Source organism: Harpia harpyja, chromosome 15 (genome assembly GCF_026419915.1).
Source record: "Harpia harpyja isolate bHarHar1 chromosome 15, bHarHar1 primary haplotype, whole genome shotgun sequence".
NCBI classification, from domain to species: Eukaryota; Metazoa; Chordata; class Aves; order Accipitriformes; family Accipitridae; genus Harpia; species Harpia harpyja.
In genome coordinates, this window is record NC_068954.1 from 29,775,750 (window position 1) to 29,802,282 (window position 26,533).

The 26,533-nt window shown below is 39.4% G+C and overlaps 1 protein-coding gene across 8 annotated transcripts in view; it reads right to left on the reverse strand.

Annotated features, from left to right (window-relative positions):
* Positions 1–26,533, reverse strand: part of DIP2B (disco interacting protein 2 homolog B) — a 70,298-nt gene that overhangs the window by 33,948 nt on the left and 9,817 nt on the right. For all 8 annotated transcript variants that reach the window (XR_008238502.1, XR_008238503.1, XM_052809837.1 and 5 more), the window contains exon 2: positions 5,485–5,556. Coding sequence is in view for 5 of the 8 variants with exons in the window: in XM_052809838.1 (XP_052665798.1) it covers positions 5,485–5,556 (72 nt within the window). In the remaining 3 variants the exon portion in view is untranslated. The remainder of the gene's footprint in view (positions 1–5,484; positions 5,557–26,533) is intronic.

A 26,533-nucleotide genomic window follows, 5' to 3' on the forward strand; every position in this document is an offset into this window, starting at 1 on the left:
TAAAAACTTTTTACCTCTTACTCAAATTTTTAGCAGTTCTGTTTGCAATATCAATATTCAATGGAGGCAAGCTACCGAGCTTATATAGTAATGATTCTTTAAACTATCATGCCAAAAAATCAGAACCTTTATTTCTAGTTAAAAAAAACACATCCTGCTAGCCAGAAATTCTCAAACCATATTAGGGGGACAAACAACTATTCCCCATTTTCACTGGTATGTTTTGGATATCATATACCACAGAGTTCTGCGGTTGCTTATCAAAACATAACCATCACCTGTACAAAGATGCCAGCAGCACAAAAAGTAGAATGGAAAAGGAAAAGAGACTTCTGAGGTTTAGGTGCAGGACCCAGTAATCAAAAGACCTGGACTTCAGAGCAAGATTTTCAATTCAAAATCTCAGTTTACCCACATCCAAAAGAATCAGTGTTTGTGTCCCCTTTCTGTCATTCTGGAACACATTTCACTGATAACTAGTTTAACATCCTTGTAGCATATACTTGCCTTAAATCAAAAACAAGAGAGTTTTATTTCGATCCAAGCACAAGACAACTTCATAGGCTGAGAAGAAAAGCTTAATGCTTTCTGATCATTCAAGTATTTACGAATTCAAGTACCCACTAGATGTCAGCAGCAGATTTAACACTATTTTAAATGAATTATTAAATTCATATGCAGTTCTCTAAGTCTTGCAAAAGCATCTCATCTGCTCTGCAAGGCATCACAAGGCAAACATGACATTCCATTTACAAAGGGATCAAATGTGTCTGTAAGTGACATGACACACCAAGAGCAAGCTCTTTGTTTAAATATTTTACTATGACATAATAACATGTTACAGTAGCCTAACATAGCATTCAAGCACAGATGAGGGAAAAAGTGTATATCTACAGTAAATCATAAATGGTTATACAACAAAGCAACATAAGTGAGCTAAGCCTGGCAGGTGATAGCTGACTTATTTAGCATTCCCTTTAGAATAATCCTGCTATAGCTGCAGTTCCTGCTGGCAGGATCCGAATCTACAGAAACATGAAAAATAAATTATTTTAGATTTCCTTTTGAAGGATGCTATGGATTTTTTAATTGTCCTTAGTTTTATAGCAGAATTGACTGCTTTGTGATCCCTGTGTTTTGTTGAAGGAAGAGGTTCAATGATTTAGAGATTCAGGGATTTTTTTTTTTTTTCATAAAAAGATTTTTAGATTAAAAGAATCATTATAAGCATCATGTATGATCAACAAGGATAAATGTTTACATTAATAACAAGGACAGTAAGTGCTAGATTCATCTGACAGAAGAAAAGCAGCAGGCAAACCTGTTATTCTGCTGTTTTGCATACAGAATTGAACAGAAGTGCCAGTGTTGGACTGGCTGTTCCTTATAACAAGATGATTTTTTCAAGCTACATGCCTGTAAAAATCATATAAATAACAAACTCAAGTATCTAGGGTTTACAAGTCAACCTGAACAGCACTTCCAGAACACAGGGGACAGCCTCACCCAGCAGCAGGCATGGCTGCATGAGCTTAGTGTGATTGCTGCTGTCTTCCAGCATTGAGAAGGCTGAGAACTCACCAAATTTAGGAGATTCAGAGACTTTTGCAGGAGTTACTAGCTAGATGGATCTTAATTCTGCCTTGTACAAGACATGAAGGAAGAATTCAGGTGCTCCGTTGACTTAGTCCTGGATATTATTTCAAAGATTGTGAAAGATACTTCCTAGAGTCAAGTGATAAGCTTTATTTGAAATTGTGATACCCCTCAGACTGAATGAGGAAGAAAATAATTCCCCATTTGTGGTAGCTGCAAGTCAGATCTTGTAAATGGGTGAAACTCTCTAAACAACACTAAGCTGGAGCGCGTGTGCATGATTTACAGGTTTAGACAAAGCTGTTTTATCACTGATTATTATTCCACATTAACTCCCATTTGAAATAACATGATGCTGAAAGACGGGGGGGGAATAAAAAAAAAATTTTAAAAAGCGCAAAACTTTACAGTAGAGTTCTTTCTGCTGGCTTATTGGAAGTCCACAACACACAGGGTGGCAGGAAGGACTCTTCTGAGACAGGAAATACATGACAGCCCACTTGGGAAGCAAAGAAGAAATGCTTCTTTTCCAAAGTGCCACGAGTTCAAAGAAATGAACCACTAAAGTAACAGAATCTATAACGTTCCTACCTTGTGCTATACATAACAACATGAAGCAGAAAAAAACAACAAAACATACATTAACAGCTAGAATTCACAGATCAGTTAAAACAGCTTCAAATGTTATCAATCTCAACAGGTTTACAAGCATATTAGTCCTATCTTCCAACAGCTTTCCCTGAGGTACTGGAATACAAAACCCTCCAGATCACATTAATCTTACCTTCTCAATAAAACCAGTAAGTACTCTAATGTTCTCTTTGCTTGTTTAAAATTTTAGGGTTTTTTTCGTCATCATGAGAATAGAAAACAGGAGCAAGAGCACTACAGCAGTTACATAAAAAGGTTCTGACAGTGAATCAGTGCTTAATGAACATAATTTCCTTCACACATTAGCAGAGGAACCGAATGCGTTATCTTAAATAGCAAGAAAACGTACTCTGCCAACAGTGTGTGTGCAAGGGCTGCTAATTTTGGCAGAAGGCATTCCAGCATCTGCATTGTTTGAGCTAAAAAAGTTGTAAAAGCTGTTCCAGATTTGCAGCGACTAATATGGACAGGAGCTCTTTCTCTAGGCAGAAATTTGCCTGTAGTCTGCAGCAAAAGCTAGTTTCAAGAGGTGGTGAGTTACTATACCATCTCTTAGTAGCAGAGCAGTTCATCTGCCCATGCAAAAACCATTTTGCAAAATAGCAAAAAATAGCATTGTATCACACCTTTTAAAATAGGCATAAAAATATCCAGTCCTCACAAATTACTCTGAAGGTTACTTGAAAATGTCAGTGTTAGTCCAATAAAAGCAAAATCTCAAGCCACTGAGACCCTCTCTCTGTTTCAAAATGGAACTTATGGTTTAGCTACAGTTACATTCAGAAAGACGCTGAGGATGAGATGAGAGCAGGGCGGCCTTTCTTTATTTTTGCTGGTGGTTAGTCAGTAGTGTAACATGAAATAAGCATGCCTGTCCTCCCTGTTTTGGTTCGGGCAACAGCGAAAGCAGCATTACTTAACACACATAACTTGGGAAGCTGCTCAAAACACTTTCTTCAAAGCCTTTTGTGCAGCAGCCAGCAGGTAACAGAGAAGCAAAAACTCTGGTATCACAACTCCATCACCTCAGTAAGTTTCATTTACAAAAATGGATGTTGCACCAGGAAAACATGTATCTTTAGGTAATTAACATTGTTGCCTTAACTCCAAAATAATGAGGCAAACTCCCAGAGGCAATGTGAATGGGAGCACCGATTTAGCAATAAGAATCTCCCAAATTATAATGCTGACATGCCCTGACATGTCATCATACCTACCTTCGCCTCACTTCACATCTATGAAATGGAGACAATACATTAGCTAACATCAGGAAGGTGCTTTGAGAAATGTAATGCACTAAATGCCAAGAGTAATTTTTTTTTTTGTTATGGACTAAATTAATTTTCTGCTCATTAACAAGGTGACCTGATTCTGAATCCCTCATGCGTGACTTCAGCAGGATTTTTACAACAGGACATTCCCAGATATAGGGGCAGCTGGATATAAGATATATAAAAAGCTGGAGGGCTGAGACAGAATGGCAGTCAAAATGCTATCTTAATTGGTGACCTCCTATCAGCCTGTGTCTCTTCCTGAACTTCGGCTCATTCTGCAGCTTTCAAAAGCATGACAATTAAAATAACAGGGCCACAGACAGTCTTGCCAAACACTTTTTTTTCCTCCTAATTAAACAACGTTTTCTAAAACAAACCAAACATGCGTGCACAGTGACAAGCATGAGGGGCAGAAGATCATTTCGTCAGATGAAAAGCAACTCGTAGAGCTTCAGCCTCTGCCAGACTCCAGGACAAAAGCAAGTCTGCCAAGAAGGCACCTGAACATACGAAAGGAGCCCACATTTCCTTCTAAGGCTCAAGATCTCCGCTGGTATACACGTTGGACTGAAAGACTGTAAAACCTGCTTAACAAATAGCTACTTATGAAGACCTTAAAGAGGGATTAGTCATGTGTATTACTTTTTGGTTTCTTTAAATAACAGAAACAGATTTGATACAAAGGTAGCAACCGAGTCATCAGAGATTCCTATCACATCCTGGGTCAGGGAGGCAGTCCTCAGTACTCAGAGAGCTGTTTGCAACAAAATCTCAAATTTGAAGGCTAAACCCCAATTTTTGCTTGCCTTGCTACCTTCAGTATGTTAGCTCAGACAGAATACACCATTCTTTTGTGTGTAAAGCACCCACTATGTCTTGGACAAGAGACCGGGCACCAGCTTTATTTGAATATGCAAGCAAAACAAAGTTGAGAAACAACTGGGATGGAGGAGAGCAGGAGTGGCAGAGTCTAGAAGTTACCACGACAATGGCAGAGTCCTTTTATGTTCCTCAAGCAATTGCCTGAACTGCTGTAATTTCAGCAGAAAAAAACCCCTATACAATCTTTCCCCAATTGATGCAGTGCTGATGGTCAATAAATGCACTTTTGGCCTTCACTTTTTAAAATTTTTTTGGCAGTGGTTCAGTCTCAGTAAATTACAGTAAGTCCAGTCATGACTGCCTGTCATACCCATTCACTCCCCAAACTGCTAAGAGCCAGACACATTAGTTTTTAATGGTTAAGCATCTCAGCATATCAGTAGTGCAATTATTTTGGGTAAGCATTCCCATAATAATTATTAGACATACTTTCAGCCGTGTTCTTCAGTTTACAATTATATATAATTATCCTACATACAATCAGCTCTACTGCTAAGGATCTTTGAACCAAAAGAAACAGATGTAAACGAAGTACGTGAATTCAGCTACTCTGGTAAAATACACCAACAAATTATGAAAATTCTAATGTTTCTCTAACAAGGAATTAAGATGGCTGAAAGAAGGATGCAGTACAGACCAACTCTGCAGTTAAGCCATTTTTAAGAAGGTTTCAAGAATGATTCTTGAGGGCCTCACACTTCATGATTGATTGAAAGCCCTTGAGTTCTCAGCTGACGAGGGAGTAGGATGTGATTTATGTATGTGGGAGATAAAGACAGGGCATACAAAGTGTTGAAATACACAGCACTCTACAGAGGCCCACCAAAGAGCTCTGGAATTACCAGGAATCCCTGGAGTTCAATATGAACAAGCAAACTAGAAGCAAATGACTGCCCATGACTTCATGGCATCCATGCAACCTCCACAGTGTAATTATTAGATAGCTGAGGAAACACAGACAAAGCAGAATAGTTCAGAGCTGGCAAATGAAATCTCAGTGCTCCACTCCACAGCCATTCCACAGATCCCTTTAATGTCAAGGCTATGCAAAATTCTTACACCAGCTGAAACAAGTGCCTACCTTGGGTTTGTGGAACATAGGGAGCCAGAAGCTTTGCTCTCTTCTTCTCATACCCCTTTTGTGTGATGTCCCCTAAAAACAAGGAAAGAAAACTCATTTAACCATGTCCTCATTTTTCAGTTTGAGGTCTGTTTGCTTGTCTTTTCAGTGGCATGAAGGTTTCACCTGAACACAGCAATGCATATGCTGAAGAAAACCTGAAACCAAATAAATGCAAGTACATTATGATTTCAAAGCCTCCATATTACAGAACTTCTCTAGTTTCCCTTGGGATCAGAGATATACCCTATGCACTATTTAAATGCAGTAATTTGAATCAGAACAGCTATCTAAATGGAATATCAAAGCAATGAAAACCTAAAAAGGGAAACTCAGAGTGCATGAAAATATTCTGTAACCACAAAGCCAACTTAGGCTAACAAAATGGAGTAATTCCCAAACAACAGGGCAAAGGGAAAGTGCAAATTCAGAGCCTCGTCTTAAACTAATCAAATTGAGAACACCTTTAGCAATTAAAGTGAGCCCGCTGCAGGAGCTGTTTAGGGCACCTCCTAAAACTGAGGCAAGGATGAACAGAGTCAACTTCTAGACTACTGCCCAGCAAGCACATCCTATGATCCAGAAAAATCAGACTTTTAATCATGTCTATTTGATATGCAGTGAAAGCAGGCTAGGGGGTTGTGTTTTTTTTAACCTGATAGTAGCTGTAATTTCACTGTGTGCCTACTGGTAGAAGCATGCAGAAGATGGATGCTTGAACTCCACAGAAGCAAAAACTCCAGAATAGAATAAGTATTAGTAAACTTTTCACTTTTTTAAAAAACTAATCTGTCTGATCCTGGAGATGTACCATCTGGCTGCTGTCTTTTGTTTTAATTTCTTACATTACATCAGAACCACAAGAAAGACTGAAACCTTGAAGGGATTAAAACAAAAAACCCTGCAGCATTTCAAGCCTTTTTGTAGCCTGACCTGCACTTGTAACCTCTTATCTCTTGGGGCCGAAAGATTGGAAGCGATCAAATGCATAGCAGTAAGAAAACAGAATTATTTGATATTACTTCTCAAGCTAAAATTAAGCCCATATTTGTATTACAACAAGAAACTAGTGATCGCAAACAGCATGTTTTCTTTGCCGTGAGCCTGATTATTGCAAGGCAACAGAGTATTAGATGCTGAGCAGCACAGGCCACTATTTGCTGTCCTACAGCATCCTTCTGCCAGACACTTCCAGCCTGATCTAGAGGGCCACATCAGAAAAGGTGATTAAAGGGTTTAGGCTCTAAGCCTCCCAACACAACCAGCCTCTCTGCTAAACATTCCAGCTAACTGGCCATTTTGGTTATAAAGGTGATTTTGCAGTACTGAAATGCTTGGAAAGGGAATGGATTTCACTCCTTTGTGCTGGACAGCCAAATCTCAGTCTCACTTGAAACGCCCAGACTACAAGTTTTGAAGCTGAAATGGGAACTTACACTGCTTAGCGGAGGGTGTACATTTGCACACAAAATTTTATCTCGCTCCTCTTACACTATGCTTGAGTCAGGCCCCAACAAGTCTAAACAAATCCAGCAACTGAGAATTAGAATGTCCATGAAGCACTGAAATGCCAACCAAAGCATTAATTTTAATGCTTGATTGCAATACATAGCTCAGTTAAATTAATCCAGCTCACAAGAGAGGTATGCTGCCAGTGTAAGAAAAGTACACCTTCAAAAAAACAGCGATACAAAGACTATACGCCAAAAGGATAACATTTTGATTGACTGCATGAGCTACAAAATCCACCAGCTTTTCTGAGATTTACCTCTCCATCTTCAGAGGCAGTTTTAATTCCCCACATTTGTTCATTTGGGTAGCAAATAGACCAGGGTGACTGCCCCTTCAGGAAAAACAAACCTGCACAGAAAGGGGGAAGGATTTTTCCTTATAAGCCAACCCACAGATTTGTTTGTAGCTTGTTATTTTGTGATTAATTTCTCCACAAGATTTAATTGGACTCTTGACATTGGCGGTTACACACTATATGTAATAAAACATGTGCCACAGAAAATTGTTGGAACTACTAAGGAATACCAGTACATTATGAACAAATACCAGCACTCTCAATGTAAGTATCACATTCTGTTTTATGTACTGGGAAGCAAAGTATTCTCTGTAATCACTTGCTCCACACTAATATCCTACCAATAAAAAAACCCCTATCCTCACATGAATGCCAGACTTATGGTTCACAGTTGAAAAACAAGAAGGTAACTCAGGCCAAAACACTATTTGCAACCTTAACTACCGTGCAATGCAGATCATTTAAATTATTGCTTGAAAAAAAGGATTCTCTGAGCATTAGCTAATTAAAAAAATAAAAAGCCTAATGCTATTTGGCAAAAGCAGGAAAGTTCCAAGTAGCAAAATTCAAGCAACAGAAATAAGGGCAATAAATTCTTGGGACTTCCCTGCAGCACTGTGTCTTCCCACTGCTGAATTTCCAAGTAGTTTGTTTAAAAAAAATAATAAAAAAAAAAATCAACCATTATTTTGACAAATAGGCTGACAGTCTCAAGCACCTGCCTACAGGATAAGAAAGCATAACACTTACATTTTTAGACTAGCCCTACTGAAGTGGAACTAGGCAGTAGGGATTGAAAAGGTTAGAAGAAACAGATAAATTAGAGTTCTTTACTTAAGGATAGGCATCCATGCAGGTTAGCAACAGAATACAATTATCTGAAATAAAGGTCCAGCAAGACACAGGGACTAAGGCTCTCAGAAAAAAAGCTTGTATGTAGGCATGGGTGACAGGTGTAAATTCATCTCAGTAAAATTATGATCCGATTACTACAACCACAATAACTGTGCCTAAATTGACATCTCAAGTCTTGGAAGGAAGTGTTCCTTTAATATGCTGCATGAGTGCAACAAATTTATTGTATAAAGCCTCTTCTCTCTGGTCATACATAGTCCAAATCTGGTATCAGTCCACTGAGACAGAAACCAAAGATTCACTAAGGGAGAAATTTTCTTTCACCCTATTCCTTTTCTGCTGATTTACAGGAAATGGAAATGGCTAGATCCGAACATAAATGTGGACTTCCTCACCAAATATCATAAATTACTGCAACAGGAAGAGAACCAAGACAATAGGACTGCAATCTCAAGAACCATTCACTCCTACTACATAACCCTGGTAAATCATCAACCCTGCTTCCATGAATTAAACGCTTTGTGACATTTGGTGTGCTAAATTCTTCCAGATAGCTGAAAAAACAACCCAAGAACCACAGCTCCTCTCTACACAGATGCAAGACACAGCACCACAAAGAAATCATTAGCAAAGCAAATGAGAGCTGACAATTTAGCTTTAAAATGGTGCTAGTGTTTGTTCATTCCTAGGAAAGAAATTACAAACAAAAACACTTACTGCTGAGACATTCTTTTGGCCCTCTCCCAGCTACAACTGTTTCTGTTCGGTTGTAGTCTGTATTTATCTATATCCTAAGCTAGTCATGGTTGTGCCTCCACATGCTGAGAAGGCCCTGCTAAGGAAATCAAAGTCTGGTCAAAAGAAAGCAAAGCTTCAGCTTCTTTTCAGTCAAGACCCTTTCGCTATAACCAACCGTAAGATTCCTGTATGTCGTGATCTTTCCTAGCATCCCAAAATGTGATGTCAGGAACCTTTAGGCTTTGGGTGTTTTGTTTTGTTTCCGGTTTTTGTTTTTTGGGGTTTTGGTTTTTTTTTTTTTGTTTTTTTAAAGGACACATGAGAGTGAGCTAAGCTGCTGATTGCTGATGCAGTGGAGGAACTGTCTCTTTCCTTGACACCTCTGCTGCAGTGACAGCAACCATCAGCTCAGGTGCAGTGATGTCTTCAACTTCCACAGATAACCAGTATATTAGCACAGACTGAAGTGTAAATACAGCCCGCCACCACTACAGTCCAGTTCATCAGCTCCACACACTACCGTTTTTCCTCGCTATGCTACCCAAACTCATAGTTTTTCCACCCCAACCAATGCAAAGCTCTGCTACCACCTTCACTACTCACAAAGGTTAACTCATCCCAATACATGAGGAATTTTCTCCTGCAGAGCCACCAGCTCAGTTTTCCCGCTCATTTTCAGATATTTGATGGACCAGCTCCAGCTAGCTTCATAGAACAGGCTCTCTGGCAAGCAGGCCGGCACTAGTGTTGCATTGCTTCAGTAATTCCTCATCTCGCTATATATCACAATACTGTTCCCCTCTTTCAACCCTCCCTTCCTTAATCTTTTGTGTCTTCTGACAGTTTTAAAAGAAGAATTTAAAGAAATCCTACTTTTCAAGACACAGGAGGTCTTGCAAATACACAAGAGATACCCTTCTGCGGATACAGAGTAGGAAATAACTCTAGATTTATGGTTTGCAGAAACAAGACAAGTTCAATCAAGGAGCAATGATTTTTCCTCACTTGGGACTCCTGGACAATAGTCCTGACTGCAGACACCTCCGTGATGAAATCCAAGAGGCCCTGCTTGTTTGTGATTAAACAAGTATACATTTGAGAAACATAATTCCCTAGAAAAATGCAAAAAATGGCTTCTGAGATTCCTTTTTCATATGATTCTCCTAATTTCTTGAGAGAAAATTAGAGTTCATCCTCATGACGCAAATCCAGTCTGGATGTTCTGAACATTGAGAGTGCAAGAGAAAAGAAGAACTCAGCAATGACAGAAAACAGAGGGGTATGGGTTTATACAGAGCAGAAGGAAGCCCAGTGAACTACAACCGATCAGCCTAGATGTTACACCTATATTCAAATCATGCAGTAGAGAAGCCTGAAACTTCAGGAGTCTCACCACCCTGTGACGCCAGGCTGCTTTTTAGCAATTAGAGTTGATGATCTATTCTAAACAGTGGTGCTCAATCAGTGCAAGGTGGTAACACCAGCTAATCCTGCTACACTCAGACAATACTCCTCTTTCAACATCCTTGCTCCCCTTCCCCCCATGGAATGAGAACACTGAATCATTTACTGTCTAACAAAACCATAATTACTACAGTGGAGAAATTAAGGAAAATGATCACGTAGTGCACAGCATCTCCCCAACAAAGACTCCAAACACTTGACTGTATCAAGTAAAAGATTCAAATTTGAAAGCAGTTTGTATGCATTTTTAAAAAATGTTTGTATGCTTTAAAAAAAAAAAAAAAAGTCAATGTTTCTAGCAGTTTATGCTAACAGAGAATCACGGAAATGCTTCTGGTACATCCGTTAGCCCCAAAACACAGACAGCTACTCTATTTAACAGCAAATACTGTAATAAGAATGTAACAAAAATAAGGAAATAAATTCTATTATCACCACTGCATCTGCTTCTCAGGTCTCACCCCTATCAATGACCTCGATGACTTTGCCTTTCTTGCCTACTCCCCTGCTTGATCTCTAGGCACATATGACAGGTAATGTCTCCCTGTAATTTTATCATCTCGAACTTGTTCTGAAAGAATATGACATAAAGCCTGGTTTTGAAGAGCTTGATTTTGGATTTCCTGTCCTTAACCACAAGTAGACACCAAACTGGAGATACTGAAACCCAGAAGCGTAGCTGAGAGTCGAAAATGTTCTTTTGTTGCATGCCACTTCCAGATAAGGTCTTTCAAGTGTGTTTGGAAGTGTTAGGCGACATGTTTGAGAAATCCAAAATGAGGAAGGTATGCACTTTAGCAATTAAGACTGTCTCAGTTATGGCCTAGGCAGAAAATAGTTATCAAACCAATCAGTTCAGCACTTCAGTAAGAAATGTTGTCGCCACTCATTTATTTATTTTGCAGCTAGATATCGTCTTTCTTCCATTTCCTGGAGGACTGGCAACTTCTAGACGCCCCCGCTCCCGATGGTTTTACCGAGGCTTAAAGCTAGGATGTCCTCAATCCCAGGCTTCAGCAACCCAAAAGACAATATTTAAACCTGTTTTCTAAGGCTGTGTGTTCAAACAGACTATACCTGTTAAATGGTCTTGCACTCCTAACACTCTTTGGCTATAACTTCAGCACAAAAACGATGTTTGAAACAAGTTTAGACAATTGCCTCTTTCTGTTTGAGGCCAAATGATGACGCAGCTTCAAAGATTCCCTCCTCCTTCCTTCTGGTGAAGCTGTATATCAGGTTTCCTCCTTAAAGACAATACCAAGGTCTGCAAACTATACAGTCTTCCAGAAAAAAGTCACTGATTTCTTGAAAGAAATAAAGCCTTACTCACTCCATATGTCACCCCTGCCCCCCCCCCAAAAACAAACCCAAAACCAAACAGTAAGAAAAACAAACAGAACAGGTTTGTGCTTTGCAGTTTCCCTTTAACAGCACCATTCTGTTCCCATTAAGAACATGAATAGGCTACTGAAAAAAACAGCAAGTCGTACAAAGCTGTGTTTGTTAAGCACAAGCATTATACTGCTACAGTTTCAGTACTAAAAGTTTCACAGACAGATCAGCTCCAGATTAATTTATACACACAGCACAAGTCTACTTGGCTCCAGCACTGTGGGCACTCTGTTCCACAGTTTCAAAAAATCTTTTCTAAGGGCTTATGAATGTTGCTTTACCAAATTAAAACTATTTTAATCTCAACATTTATTATTTCAAAAGAATGCAATTCAAGATTAGGTTTTTGCAGCATGGTCTATCCTGCCTGCATACATGGTCATTGCCAGACTACCACACTGCAGAGGTCTGGGTCTGTGTCATTTAAGGTCACAAGGTGTACTTTACCACAAGTCATCTACTGTGTGCCTTAAGCCTTTTTAATTTTTTTTTGTTGTTTTACCTTTAAACAATAAATCCAACTACTGAAACTATACTGAAGAATCTCTTTATCTTACAACAGCATTTCAGAGTTCCAGATGATCCACTGTCCTCGATTCACCCGTCTGGGCCCATGTATTATGGGTAGTAATCTTAGATGCCATATGTGATGCATCACCAAACTGGGTGAGCTAAGGACAGAGTTCAGTGTTCTTCATGTGCGTGGGCAGGGGGTGACCAATGAAAAGGAGGTGTCACCAGATCAACTTCAGCCAAAGACCCTCCTTTCCCAGCAAAAAAGACAGACACATATGGTAACTTATCATTACCACTTCTGCTGAAAATGGCACTATCCAGGGTCGGCAAAATGAGTTCTCAAAGGCTTCTCAAGACTGGGACACTGAAAAATGCTTGGAAGCCTACCACTGTAAATAAAAGAGCCTCTTGTAGACGTACTACACTTTTGTTGATTATTCTCTTTGCAGCAGGCATGAGAACATTCTTACATGTGACTGCGTGTGTGGCTTACACAGCATCAATGTGACCCTGGTATTCTCAGTGGTGAGTTTCTTTAAAGGACTTCCCCAAGTAAGTTGCTCAAATGACCATGAAGCCAAACTTCAAGCCATACCTCTAGTTCATTTGTATGTAAGAACTAAAAGGCCAGAAATACCTTGCCTTTCAGATCTAACCTGTGACAAAAGGATGCATAATGCACTTGTGCATCAGCAACTCAAATCACACAATCAATGCATGGGTAACATCTACCTTTACAAAAGGTAAAATGTTTTTAAAAAGGTTCCAAAAAACTCTTGAAGGTAACCCCTTAAAACCTTTGAATACATCACTAAATTCTGTTAACCCTGATAACTCTATTAAATACAGGCTCTGCTCACTGCCTCTAATAAACATCTGCAAAATACAATCACTTAAGTCAACTTCATACAAGATATTATGTTGCAAAGTGCAGCCATATAAATTTTACATGTTACCCATAAAACAAGCACATGCACATAAATAGCTTAATCCCATATACAAATAATAAATCTTGCATGTAACCCCATCCTGGGAAAAAAAAATAACCTTTTAAATAGCTACAACTTGTCATGAGGAAAAAATGCATTTTCCCTTCTGAATGCTACAAAGGACACAAAACTTTGTCACAGGCTTTGTCACAAATAGGATTTTACAAAATCCATTCAAGAGAAACGTTTTCATCTATTTTTAATAAGTAGTCAATGAGAAGAATGTGGATTTAGATGTAGGAGCACTTAACAGTGTTTATAATACTAGTCCTGCATCAGAACAATGCATTTAAATGAGTAGAAACAGAAAGTGTCACATACAAGTCCTATGCAAGGACTAGCTATACTCACAGTCTGAGCCAAGTAAAAGCAAGACAACTCACAACGCATTTAAAAAACCCAGATGAAGCGATTCTGCCCTGAATAATACTCTTTTCTGACTAACCTCCTGGTCACAGACACTAGCAGAAATTCACATGTATTAATCCTCAGCACAAACACACAGACCTAGCCCTCTACCACTAGACTGAAACCAAAAGTTTCCCAGGAAATGACTAAACTTTATGCAAGAGTAACAACCCTGTGATTCAGCACTTATTCAGTAGGTAGGTACATCATTGTCTTCCTTAAGGTAGAAGCTGAATTCTTCGAACGGTGAGTGCTGATAACCTTCTCCTAGGAGTTGTCTGTCCAGCCCAACTACAAAAGATTACACATACGTAAACTCTTTGCCTATTCTAAACAGTATGCACTTTCTCCATGAGACAGACCAGTGTGGACTTTTCCAAATCAAGTCTGTTTTTAGCCCAGGAATAAAAATAAAAACAAAAACATGCAGGCACCCAAAGACAACGCTGTATCTTGCTGCAAAATACTTAAGACACACATAGATAGTCACCCACAATAAGAAAGCCAAATGGTACCTTCCCTTGGGTTTACCACAATCTGCAGTAAACAGCTTTCAGTGATGGTCTAGGGCTCTGACACATGTGGCGATTGATTAAAGTCAGATGTATGAAGCTTTTACCCCACCCGCAGCCATCGGCGACACCACAGTTTCCAGTCCAAGGTATTCAATGAAACCAGACAGTCCCTGGCACTTATTCTGCACCTCGGTTCCAGGGGAGGACGGGCCCTCGCTGGGGCTGTTTTCCTCTCAGCTCTCTCGCACAAAAAAAACCTGATCATATTTTTGCAGCCTTTTGTTCAGCAGCTAGTGTGGCCATACAAAACCATCAGAATATTACCACAGTGGATCTGCCTGGGATAAGATTAAAACAGAAGTTACTATGTGTTTGAATCCTGTGCACAATTCCTATCACCTACCCTTTGATGGCTCTCGGATGACAATATTTAATAATTCTCCTGAAACAGGCTTCAATTTTTCTAACATAACCCAACTCCCACAGCTACTCCTTGCTGGTAACTCTCCTCCAAATCTGACACCATAGCAACACCTTGCTAAACCATCCAGAAAAGCAGTTTGGATATGCAGCCCATTTCAGTCCAACTGTACCTGAAGTTACTTTTCATAATTCAATTCTAGATTCTTGAATAAGATACAAGAATGGGAGAAGAAAGAAGTTAAGAGCAATTATTCCCCTATTTGTTGATCCAACACAGTGCTGCTCACACAAAGTATTCAGGCATGGAAATGCAACTCTGACCTTCCTTTAAACACAGTGTTAACAGAGCACTAACCTAGTTGGCATGTCATACTGCACGGTAGCACAATAATTACGTATTTCCAGATGGGAAAATGCTATTCCAAATCATAGTGCAATGAGCTCGATGATTATGCATGATGAAACAAAGAAAGATATCTTGATGAAAGCATTAGCACTTAAAAGATCACTGCCCAAACAAAAATCAATTTAAAAAAAAAAAAAAAACAAAAAACAATCGCAAGAATGATTTTTCAAAACTAAAGAGGTGAGACATCTATCATGACATGTTTTCCCACATGCCTCCTACCCTGGTTTTCCCAAAGAGGTAGTACCAAGTGTGTATTCATAAGGATATCACTCCCATTTCACAGAAAAAAGCAGCAGACAAAGTGATGGCTGCTCAAGAGAGCAAAATACATTGTTTTTCCCAAAGCACTGAAATCTGAAACACAAACCACAGTCATTTTACAGCATTAACAAGTGCTTGCTCTAATATATATAGTTACTATTAAACAGTATTAGTCACCATAGTAGGATTCCACTGCTCAAAGTAAAAGCAATACAATTATTAATCTCTTACCCAGCCTCAAATTAGTGTGCAACACTAGTAATTTGACTTGCGGAAACTCCCACCAAATTCCAGAAGCGTACCTGCCAAAAAGACAGCAGGCAGACTCGGTGAGCAGCTATGAAACTGTTCCTGGTTTTGCTATTCATTTCTTTTAAGCCTGACTAGTGGGAACCAAAGCACTTTGTTAAATAACCTTAAACCGGCTCTGCACATGATAATTTAAAATAACCCCACCTCCATCTCAAACACAGTTCTACAAAACCAGAGCTATATTCAAGTTAATGGGAGGCTGCCCCATGGAGCAATCCTTGCTGCATACAAGCACAGGAGTCTGTACAGTCTCCTCTATGCAGAGACCAGGCCATCTTTTCTGGATTGAAGAGTACAACCCATTCAAGTTGGTTACAAGCTTGGGAAATCAGATTTAAATAGAAAGAGCAGAAGAAAAATGTACTGTACAGCATGGCATAAGAAGTAGATTTCAGGCCCTGAGCTCAGTAGGGGCTGTGTTAAGCTTTCAGTTATGTTTACATCAGCAACCATGGCTTCTTGAGGAATTTCACTGCTAAGGAAACCATGTTGGCATGTCACCAGCAAGCCTAAGAAAACCCATTATTCTGTCAGCTGCAATGCTCTTTACAAGAAAGATCATGCAAGGAACGACTTCTGTTCAGGGCTCTTTCGGCATGCTAAAGAAGAGTCAATGTCTGCTTCAGAAGCACTTTGTTCAGAGGCTGGATAGCAGGATGTGGCAAGATCCTTGTTATGTGAAAGCCTTTAAGCTGTGTGGAAGATCAAAATAATAGGCAAAACGTACTATAGCAGCAAACATGAGAACCCTCAGAGCACAGCTCAACAATCCAGCTGCATGTTGCAAATCCACCACAAAGTTACTGATCTTAGCTGCTTCATTGGAAAATATACACCTCTTCCAGCACACCAATTCCTCCTTTCTAATTCTGCACACTAATAGCTCTTTAAAGAATATAGCGTTCAATTTTTGGTACCAAGTGGCCCTTGCTCTGTCTGCCTTTAAGTAGAAAAAACATGCTATTATCATAAAGAGAAGGAACAGTCAATCTCAATTTGCTGGCCTCGTTATGCAGGATATCGCAGTATCAGACAGATATTTCTGTCATTCCAAAATGGCAAGACCCTAAATACATGTATTTTTCTTGCTTTGTATCAGTACGTCACCACTGTCATAATATATTTTCACAAAACTGTGTACCCTTTCTACATTGACACCAGCGGACCTTGAACCTAAGCAAACAGGCTTAAAAGTAAGAAAGATCTTATTCAACAAGCTATCTCCAAAACCACAATTACTACTTAGAGTGAATTTTCCTACGGTGGCGTCTCTAAGGGTGCAATATCTCCTTTTCCAATTTAAATAAACTGAATTCTCAAATGTCTGTCTTGTAGAGGGAAGGAAGTATGGAGAAATCAGTAGGATTATTTAAGAGCACAGAGTCAGCAACTTGACAAAAAGAAAAATAATGCAAACAGAATGAACAAAAGAGCTTACAAAAAAAGATACTGCCATTACAGATATGATTTAGTTTGAAAACATAAATCTTTGACAGCAAATTAATACAGGAATTATTTACAATACAATGCTTCCAATATACTGTGTTTATTACAAAATTTGTCACTGCAACCTTGTTAAAAAGGTATTTCTGAGATCACATTTTCTCTTCAAAATTTCACATAATCAAACTCTACACGAGAAAATTTCTATCTTGTTAATTTTTCATTAGTGAAAAACAAATCAGAAGATAACAGGGGAGTAATCACAACAAATGACTCTAAAACCACCTTGCCTGAAATTCTCAGTGAGTGGGGAATTGAGGCTCTCAATAAAACAAAAAACAGAGGATGACACAATGCTTTGGACAATCACTGCTTTGTTTGCACAATAACTACAATCTCCGCAGCAGTCTAGATAGAGAAGCTGAGAAAACATCTCATCTAAATTCTTCCCTAGTTCCCGGTCTACCTAGGCCAGTGTTTCTGGAAAGCTGCTTTAGTATTCCAAACTGCTCAGAAAATCTGACAGCACTCCACTCCTCTCTGAAAGGTAAGCTCTTCTCATTACAGCAGGCATCCTCTCAACAGGCCAATGACCAGTTCTGGCGTGACCTGATGTACACACAAAAGTAACTCCCTTCTGGAAAAGCAAAGCTATCACCATGAGACAGATTAAAGCCTAATAATCTCACTGACAGAAGCCTCGTGAAGAACAAATTGGACGGCTTCCAACAACACTGTCTCCACTTTAGAGGACTGCAAAATAGGGACTGGCCCTAACACAATACATATGACACTTGTAATATTAATGAGTCAGTCCTCTAACTACACACAAGAGCTGAATATCAATGAAAAAGGAAGCGTGTTTTACATCTGGCACCTGGCATATCGGAACAGCAAGCAAACACTGCTTTGCTGGGTAAGCAAACACCTAAATACAATTACTCTCAAAATTGTTCTATTTGATTTTGACGCTTCTGCACTCTGTTCCCACAAAGGCCAGAGACATTTGATACAGTGGAAATAAACTCATTGTGGTTTATTTATAATAAAAAGGGAAGAAAAACAAACATGTTCCTCTAGAAATGACACAGCTTTCAGCAGGTAAATGAAAAACTCATGTTGGTAAATTCAGCATTAAAGTATCAAAAGACAGTTAGCTGTAAACAAATTCTTTTAAACAACAGATCGACTGACCTAGCAAACACTAGCCAACTGGAAAGAAACATTAACTGGGAAACAAAAATGGCCTCTGCCAGAGGCCAGAATGCTGACTGCATTTCCCTTTTGTTGTTTGTTTCCATCTTGAATCACGAACACCAGGTTTCAGGAGGCTCAAAGTGGGACTCAGTCACGGCTCGGAGGGCTGTCAGCTGAAAAGCATAAACTCCTGTGCAGGCCTAATCAAGAACTTGGTGAGTACAATGCAAAACAACTATGAGCTTGTGTACTGAAGGCAGCTGCACAGTCAGAGTGAAAAAAACCAATCAATCTCTAAACTGGTTCCAAATGTTTTTCAGGCCAAAGTATCTCATGCATTGAAAGGGAAACTACCTGCACCAGATCTGCCCTCATCACCTGCACTCTTCACTTGAACAAAATATCTTGAATTTGGAAGAGTAGAAACTTTGTGACTGAGTAAAAGGTAAAAATTTCATGGTGTATTTGCACTAACAAGCTGTCATCTCTCCAAGACCAAATTTATCATAAAAATGGGTCAAAAATTACAAAATATCATTTATATAAACTTCTAAACACATAACAGCAGTGTAAAAAACTGCATTTCAGCCCTAACCAAGTGAAAGTTGAACACTTCCTTGTCACCAAAACACCCATGTTGGCACTGCCTGCTTGCATGAAAGCAACACAGGGCTCGAGCTGAGAACAGAATGATTTCTGTCACGGCAAAACCACTTTGAGATTCAGAAGTCCAGCATCAGTGCCTCGTTATGTATGAAGTGGAGCGAGAGAACAAGCAGTGGCAGAGTACATGCCACTGAGGGTTTCTTTGAAACCCGCTATTCCCCACACAGCACAGCTGACTGCATCCATGTTTGTCACTGGAGAGTGACAATACAGACTGGTCTTTATAGGCAAGAAAAAGTATTACTTGGATGTGATACAGTATTTGCTTGGCTGGATTCTGGCTGGAAAAAAAGGAAAAACTGCTGGATCTATTTTATGGTTAAGTTTATGGCAAAGTTACTTACAGAACAGGATGAGCTTCCTGAAAGTGTTTCAGTCATAAATCAAAACAAATAAAACCACTTTCCATATTGTAAGTTAATCAGAATGCTCTCTCAAGTTGTCCTCACACACACTACCACAGGGAAGAAAGCCTGACAAATCTGCTAAAAGCTTTAAAAAGCCTAAATTAAATATTAATATTCTGAAAATGATGAAGCCAGCACAAAAACATGTCTCCTCTGCCACTGCAGTTCTGTATAGCCCAGAGCAAGAGATGAAAGATTTCTTGCAAACAGTGATGCCCAGATGGAATTATTAATAAAACAGAGAAAAATCCAAGCTATAGGTGTACAGGTTGGGAACTGCAAGCTGTCTGAAAAAGCAACAACCAGCAAAATGTATTCACAGTAAACTAGTAACAACAGTTAATTGTTATAATGCCAACTAATGAAAAGCAAGAGACAAAAGGTTATCAATACTGCATTGGCCTTACAGTTACGTTTAGCATGATGAGAAAAACTTGTGCTGAAGATAAAGTCAGAATCGCTCCCTTAAAAGTCCCACTTTTGATGCACGTGCATTCAGAACACTCATCTATAAGCTAGGCACCTGGAGAGACAAGCGCATTAAGAGGAATATATTCAACTTTACTTCAGAATTGTGCTTTGACTCTTATTAACCTCATGACAGAAATCTCCATGAAGGAGAAGTACTCTGGTAGCACTGCCTTACAGTAGTTTAGGGTTGGTTGGTTTTGCTAGTTAGATATTTTGTGCAGATGCTTCCTCATCTTTCAGTTACTTAACAGAACTATCCTCCATTCCCTCCAATTTAAGGTTAATAGCAACCTAGAATGACTTGCCAAAAGCTCCCCAAAAATCTTTTAATTATGACATCAATTACTTAATTATAATGAGTGAGACCATATTTTAATATTTCATTCTGCAATAAATTTAAAACAAAGGTGACTGTGCAGCTTCTCTTAGCAATAGCCTATCTCCCTCAAAGGTGTAAGCAAAATTACTTTAAATACCAAACTAATCTTTATTGCTTTATTTCCCATTAGCACTTAATTCTAACAGTATTAGCCTGTTTTTATTACTGTTAAAAAAAACCCACGTAAGCCCTCCAACTTACTCATCTAAAACAGAAGCTCAAGACTTTGAACTCTGGTTCTCGCAGGAAAAAATCCTGAAGTGCTAGCTAATTTCTCTCTAGGGATGGACAAAGCAAAATTTAAGAATATACAACTCTAAAATGTCCAGAAAAAAACCAGATCAACAAACAAAAAACCAAGACAAAACTTAACAAAAGCATCACCTGAAAAAGCAAGCTAAGAATTGCAGAGGGTGCTAAATTAGAGTCATTTGTGGGGACACAGGTCTCCGATTCCACAGCATGCCTGTTGAAAACAACATGATGGAAGCCACAAATGAACGCAGGTGCATAGGGCAACTGCAGATGTTTGGCAAAGTTGCTGCTTCAGCTCCACAGTATGACCTTGGCAAAGTTATCTGATGTCCATGGCCTAATTCCACCTCTATTTCAGCTGGTAAAGGCGGCAGGGACTTTCCTGGCCTCTCCCTCTAACTCAGGGACTGCAGGTGTCCTACCTCTTCTAAAACCTGGAAATCCTACAGAATACTGCGGTCTACCCACCCAAAGATCACCCTAATTGTAGTCTTGCTCCAGTGGCTTACAATCCATTCCAATATCCGTGCTCTCTACTGTCTTGCTCCAGCATGATTCATTATCCCTCTCTAGTCCATTCTGCATCATTCTAGATAACAGTTTACTTCCTCCTTGGCCACACAATCTTACGTTAATATGAGATCCTCCACCATACCACATGCTAACTTCCCCAGCCTTACCACTGAAGAGATGAGAATTTAACATTGCCTTTTGTTTCCGCATGTCCGCTATAAATGACAACATAAAAAGTGCTTGTATATGAACCATCTGTTACTATGCCTAATGGAGCCATAATCACTAGATATCAACGATTTCAAAGAACACTAAAATGTTTATAAAACCAGTGTGTCAATGTAATAATATTAACAGGGAGATGCTTATATCTTTTTGATAAAATATTATATTCACAGCAGGCTTTGCTTTCAACTACAAAAATAATGGCCTTTTTACAGCAGTCTGAAGCACCACAGACAGTACTACACAATTTAGGGGGATGAGGGGGGGAGCAGGAAGGGCTAAGGATGTGTTGACAGCAGTAATTTAAGGCAAGATATTCTGCCAAGAAAGAGGAACTAAAGAATTAAAGTCTAAATAGAAAGCTTGCAATTAAGCAAAAACTCTGAAAAAGCAGGACCGTAGACAACAGGCATCAGTTTGGATTGCTGCCCTCCAATTTGTTCAGTAAGACTTGTCTGCTGACTCCATATGTTTCATATAAGTAAAATCCGTGGCATGCTACGTAATAGTCTCTTAAGAGAAATGATGTTTGGGAAATAAAGCAACCACTTCTCTTCAATATCCCTTGTACAATAGGATCATTTCTTCTTAAGCATTGGGCATTCTAAAAGCGCAACACAATACAGTACAAAAAATATAGAAACAAAATAAAAAAATAAATTCCTTGGGGTATCCCAGCTTAGATCTTCCTACCAAACACAATGCTGACTTGCCTTTTCAGTGACAACCAATCTGGAGCATCCATAAAAAACCCCTTGTAGGCTGTAGTACCTCAGACTCTATTCAAGAAACTCTGGAGAGATGTTCCCTCTAACCCCAGCTAATTCTGCTGGAGGAAGACACAGCAAAATTTCTCCTGAAACCCCAAAGTCACACTTGGGTAGCTACCATCTCCATAAAAACACACAAACACACAGAAGCCACGAACTCATGATGTGCTCACAACCTGACACCTTCATCACAGTTCTCTGAAGCATGATACCTGTATCAGTTGTGCTGTGCACAGATATGAATGAATATTTCATGTTCTAAGTTCTAAAAGGAAAAAAAAAAAACCTAGCCCAGAAATGCAGTCTCCAAGAAGCCAATCACTCAACTACATAGACAGTACTGTACCTAGCAGTCCTGATGAGACTGGCCTAACAGCTATAAATCACTCCAAAATCTATTCATGCAGAGGAAAGGGAAATGGCAAAGCAGCACAGATTTGAGAGTGAAAGCATGCCCATATCTAATTTGCTTGGTTGCACTGGTTTAAAATTGACGCTTATTTTGATACCTGAGTTTGTCTCTCCTTCTTTTATTTCAGCACACAGCAAGCTGAGAATGAAGAATTTATCATATGGAGAAACCAGTCATCCAGAGGTAGACACCTTTCCCAGAGGTAATGCAGCAGAGCCTGACCACTGGAGACATCTTCCTCCTTGTGATCAGAATGAAGTCACATACGGGCTCTGAGCAGTTCAATAAGAGACCGGTTTTGCAAGCGTTCTTGCGCAGAAGATGCTTTCCTCATGGTTTAGTTTCAACAGATGGGTTAAGTGCTATACTGACAGACCCACAGAATGAAAATCCTGAGAATTAAGCACAAGATCTTAGCATTCAAACACAACAACCAGGGCCTAAAGAGCTAATGTAGACTGACATGCAAAAGTGTGCAATCATTTCCATGCGGCTGCCTTCATCTTCTTTACATATGAGGCCAAGAAAGCCCCTGGGGCTGTACTAGTGCCTAAATGGGCGCAGGTTTCCTTTAGTCTCTAACAAAGGCTTTAAGCAATTGGCAAGCTGCCCTAGCCTAGCTGCCTTCTTCCTTTTCATATGTGCCTCCATCCACAGATAACGCAGGGTGGCTTTGAATTTGCACCCTGCACAATCAGAGGTAAAGGATATCACAGGAAACCCAAGTCAGCTTTTCCCCTCCATGAGGTAACTCCCTGGAACAACCAGCACAGTCTTTTTCATTTACGTATCTAACAGTATGTAACACTTAAATAGCAGACAGTATGTTCAAAGCTCTAACATTAACTGGTTTAGTGAGTTAAGATGAGAGATGCTGTCTGCAGTTGCTTGGGGCAGAATGTGCTGAAGGAGCAGAAATCTACCTTTCGACTAGGAATCTATGAAACTGCTTCAAACAATCCCTTTAAAACATGGAAACAATCCAACAACTGCTAGCTGACTCTGATGTGACAGTAACTCTTGGAGACTTTTTGTCACATTTCACCCACAGAAAATCTAAGCTATTCTTAAATAGCTATTCTTGATAGCAGAATAACAGAAAAAAAACCAGCTCGTACATCTCCCAGATCTCTCTGCTTCACTAGTTCCTTTCATTCTTCCTTTCTTGGACTATTCTGCAGGCTATCCTCTTGTGATGTCAAGTATTCAACAGCAATACTGTTAATTTTGCTAAGACTGTCAGCTCCTCAATCCAGATCCCAGGACAGACCCATGAGCAGCTGTACCAGCACAACCGAGAGGTTGCCACTTTGCACGGCAAGAGCAATAAAAAGTAGCAAACACGCTCTAAGCTGTGCTGTTGCCAGATCTTTCATAACCTGAAGCCAAACTCAATTCTAATGGAAGACTATTTACTCCTTCCCCAGTTCTCCATGCCAAGTCTTTCCTTTTATCCTTCTGCCCAAATAGTTCTGTCTCTGCTGGAAGAGGAGTGTGCCTGCAGTGCCGTACAACATGTCTGTGTCTTTCACACCATTTTATTGTTCACAGGAAGGTATTCTGTAATTTTAAACAAGAGAACATAAGAAGTAATTATTTCCCTAAGAGAAGACGCCAAGTTATGGCATCTTGCATATAGCATGGAGAACTTTGTCACCATCACCGACTTTACTTTGTGCCCCCCTCCCTTGTTGCTTTGCTGAGTCCCATTTAAATCTCTGGAATGTGAAAAAAAGGAAGCATCACCCTTGCTACAGACTCAATGTATACGAGAGTGAGCCTCCATAAACAAGCCCCAGAAGAGCTGCCAGTACATGAACCTTTATTTCTATTTGGCTTTCCCCATCAGGTTCAATGCAAGAAATTACTTTCACATCACAGGGAAATGAACAGGTTGAAAATCATGAGCTGTCACACTGCAACACTGATAAACCGAGAACGATTACTGCAGGTAAGTGTGCATAAGACAAATCTCTACAACTCTTTTGAGCCAGAGGATCACATTTCATAGGCCACATACAAAGCCCAAAGGAGAGCAGTCAGTACAAAAGAACTATGCAAAGCAAATGGTACGTGTTTGGACAAGAATCAAAAAACAAACCCTAACCTCTGTTAAAAAACCCTTGGAATTAGTGACAGCCACACTTAACAGACGATACTTCAGGCCCCCCTTTAGGGAGCTACAACAGAAGAATTAGAATCAGAGGAGGGAGGGAGAAGAAGGGTCCAAATTTTCTTTTTTCTTTAAGTCTCATCTGAAAAATAGCTTTGTTCAGATTTATTAAAAATCAGCTTATCCACCGTGAAAAAGGGAAGAAAGAGACACATGCTATTAGGTGAGTAATTACCCAGTAAGACACATGACAGTAATCATAATATACCAAGTATGATTTTGCTAGATCCAAATGCTTTTCTTTATGACTTCCATGCTATAACCAGATACTACTAAAAGTGTTTTACCAAAGCTTTGTACAATGAACAACGTTTTGATACACAAAAGCCAAAGGGTAATTGTGCCTTCCTGTTTGCTGTTCTAGCCAGACTTTTTTTTTTAAAGGCCTACTGCAAAAAGAATTGCCTTGAAAGCCTTCCAAGGCAACACCAACTTCAAGGTTTTGTATTTTTCTGATTTTGGGGAAATACGAGAGCAAATTAACTATGCTCTAGCACAGGCATCTGTGCCTCTGGTCAAAATTACCAAAACAAGGTTCCTAAGTCTTTAACATTAATGGCGACTAGCCCTACACAATTTTTACATGCTGCAATTTTAAAACAGGACTTAACAAGTAAAGTGTATCAAACACAGGAATAACTAAACAGAACAGCAATGTTTGTTCAAGGTTTCTAGGTGTGGCTGCAGCCAAGACATAATAGGATTATTTATATCTGACTCATTTGCTTTGTCTTCATCCACGATTCTCCCTGTTTGGGACTCAATAATTGACTTTTTTCTGCACCATAGGACTTTTAAAATTCAGAATATTTTCAAGAAGGACTTGAGAATTTAAAGCAGAGAGGAGAAATACCACAAGTACAGTGGGTTTATATCAATAAGTGTTCAACCGAAACATACTATCACTGTGATAGCTAAACTTCAGATTACCTGAACATGTAGAAGACCATGCAATATCCCAGCACACTGTACAGACATCCATTTACTAGTTATCAGACTGTGTGTTTCAAAGTCTCTTCCCTTGAAAGTGACAATGTACCCTCATCTATGGAGCAGAGGGCTGAGTGTCAAAAGATCTCAGATCTGCGCCTGGCTCTGCTGCTGGTTTGTGTGACTGAGCAACTCACCTCACCTCTGTGCATCTCAGCTTCCTGTCTGTGAACTGAAAATAACAATACTTCCCCCTTTTCACTGTAGCGACTTCCAATCCAAAATTGCTTAAGTATGGAGGTTTTCATTCCAATTACAATATGAATTGTTCTTTTTTTTAATCCACAAGGGATCACTTAAAGTTTCTGCCCTAAGAACAAACACAGGTCTCGGTCTCAAAAAACATTTACATGAGCACTTTACTATTATGAGATCTATTTTTTGCTAACACAAGACAGGTTTCAGTTTTGTGTTGTTCAGTATTTTTTTCAGGATTGCCACAAAAGCTTAAATAAACTGTACCAAAATAATTTATAATTTGGCTACCTACAAATGCTTTCACTGCTCATGAAATGAAGTAAATGGTTCAGTATTTTTTTTTTAAGAAACAAAGCTTACATTCCTAAAAGTTTAATCAATTGCCCTCTCCAGTTTGCCAAAGTTCACAGCTTTACAAAATGCAGAGCTGAGGCGCCTGTGCTCTCCAAAATGGAAAAGAGCAAGGTGCTAAGAGGTGAGAGTATCTTGAGCCAACACTGTTGCCAAAGGCTTTGTTATGAAACCAGGGCTGTAGTTCTTGAGGACACACCATAGGAATATACATGCTTTTCTCCAGCTTAGAGACACAGTACAGAGTCATCTGAAGCAAACTTTTCAGCAACACCCTTCTCCTTTCACATACACAAACAGCACTGCAAGAAGCCCTGCATTTATCCAACCAAATGCCATCAAGTACCTTGCTAGAACCACACCTATGGGACACGTAACAATCTTTTTTTTTATGCCAGAAATGGAACACCTTTAATAGGCATTTTCTGCTTATATTCCATTAAGGAAAAAAAAAAAAAAAGACAGCAT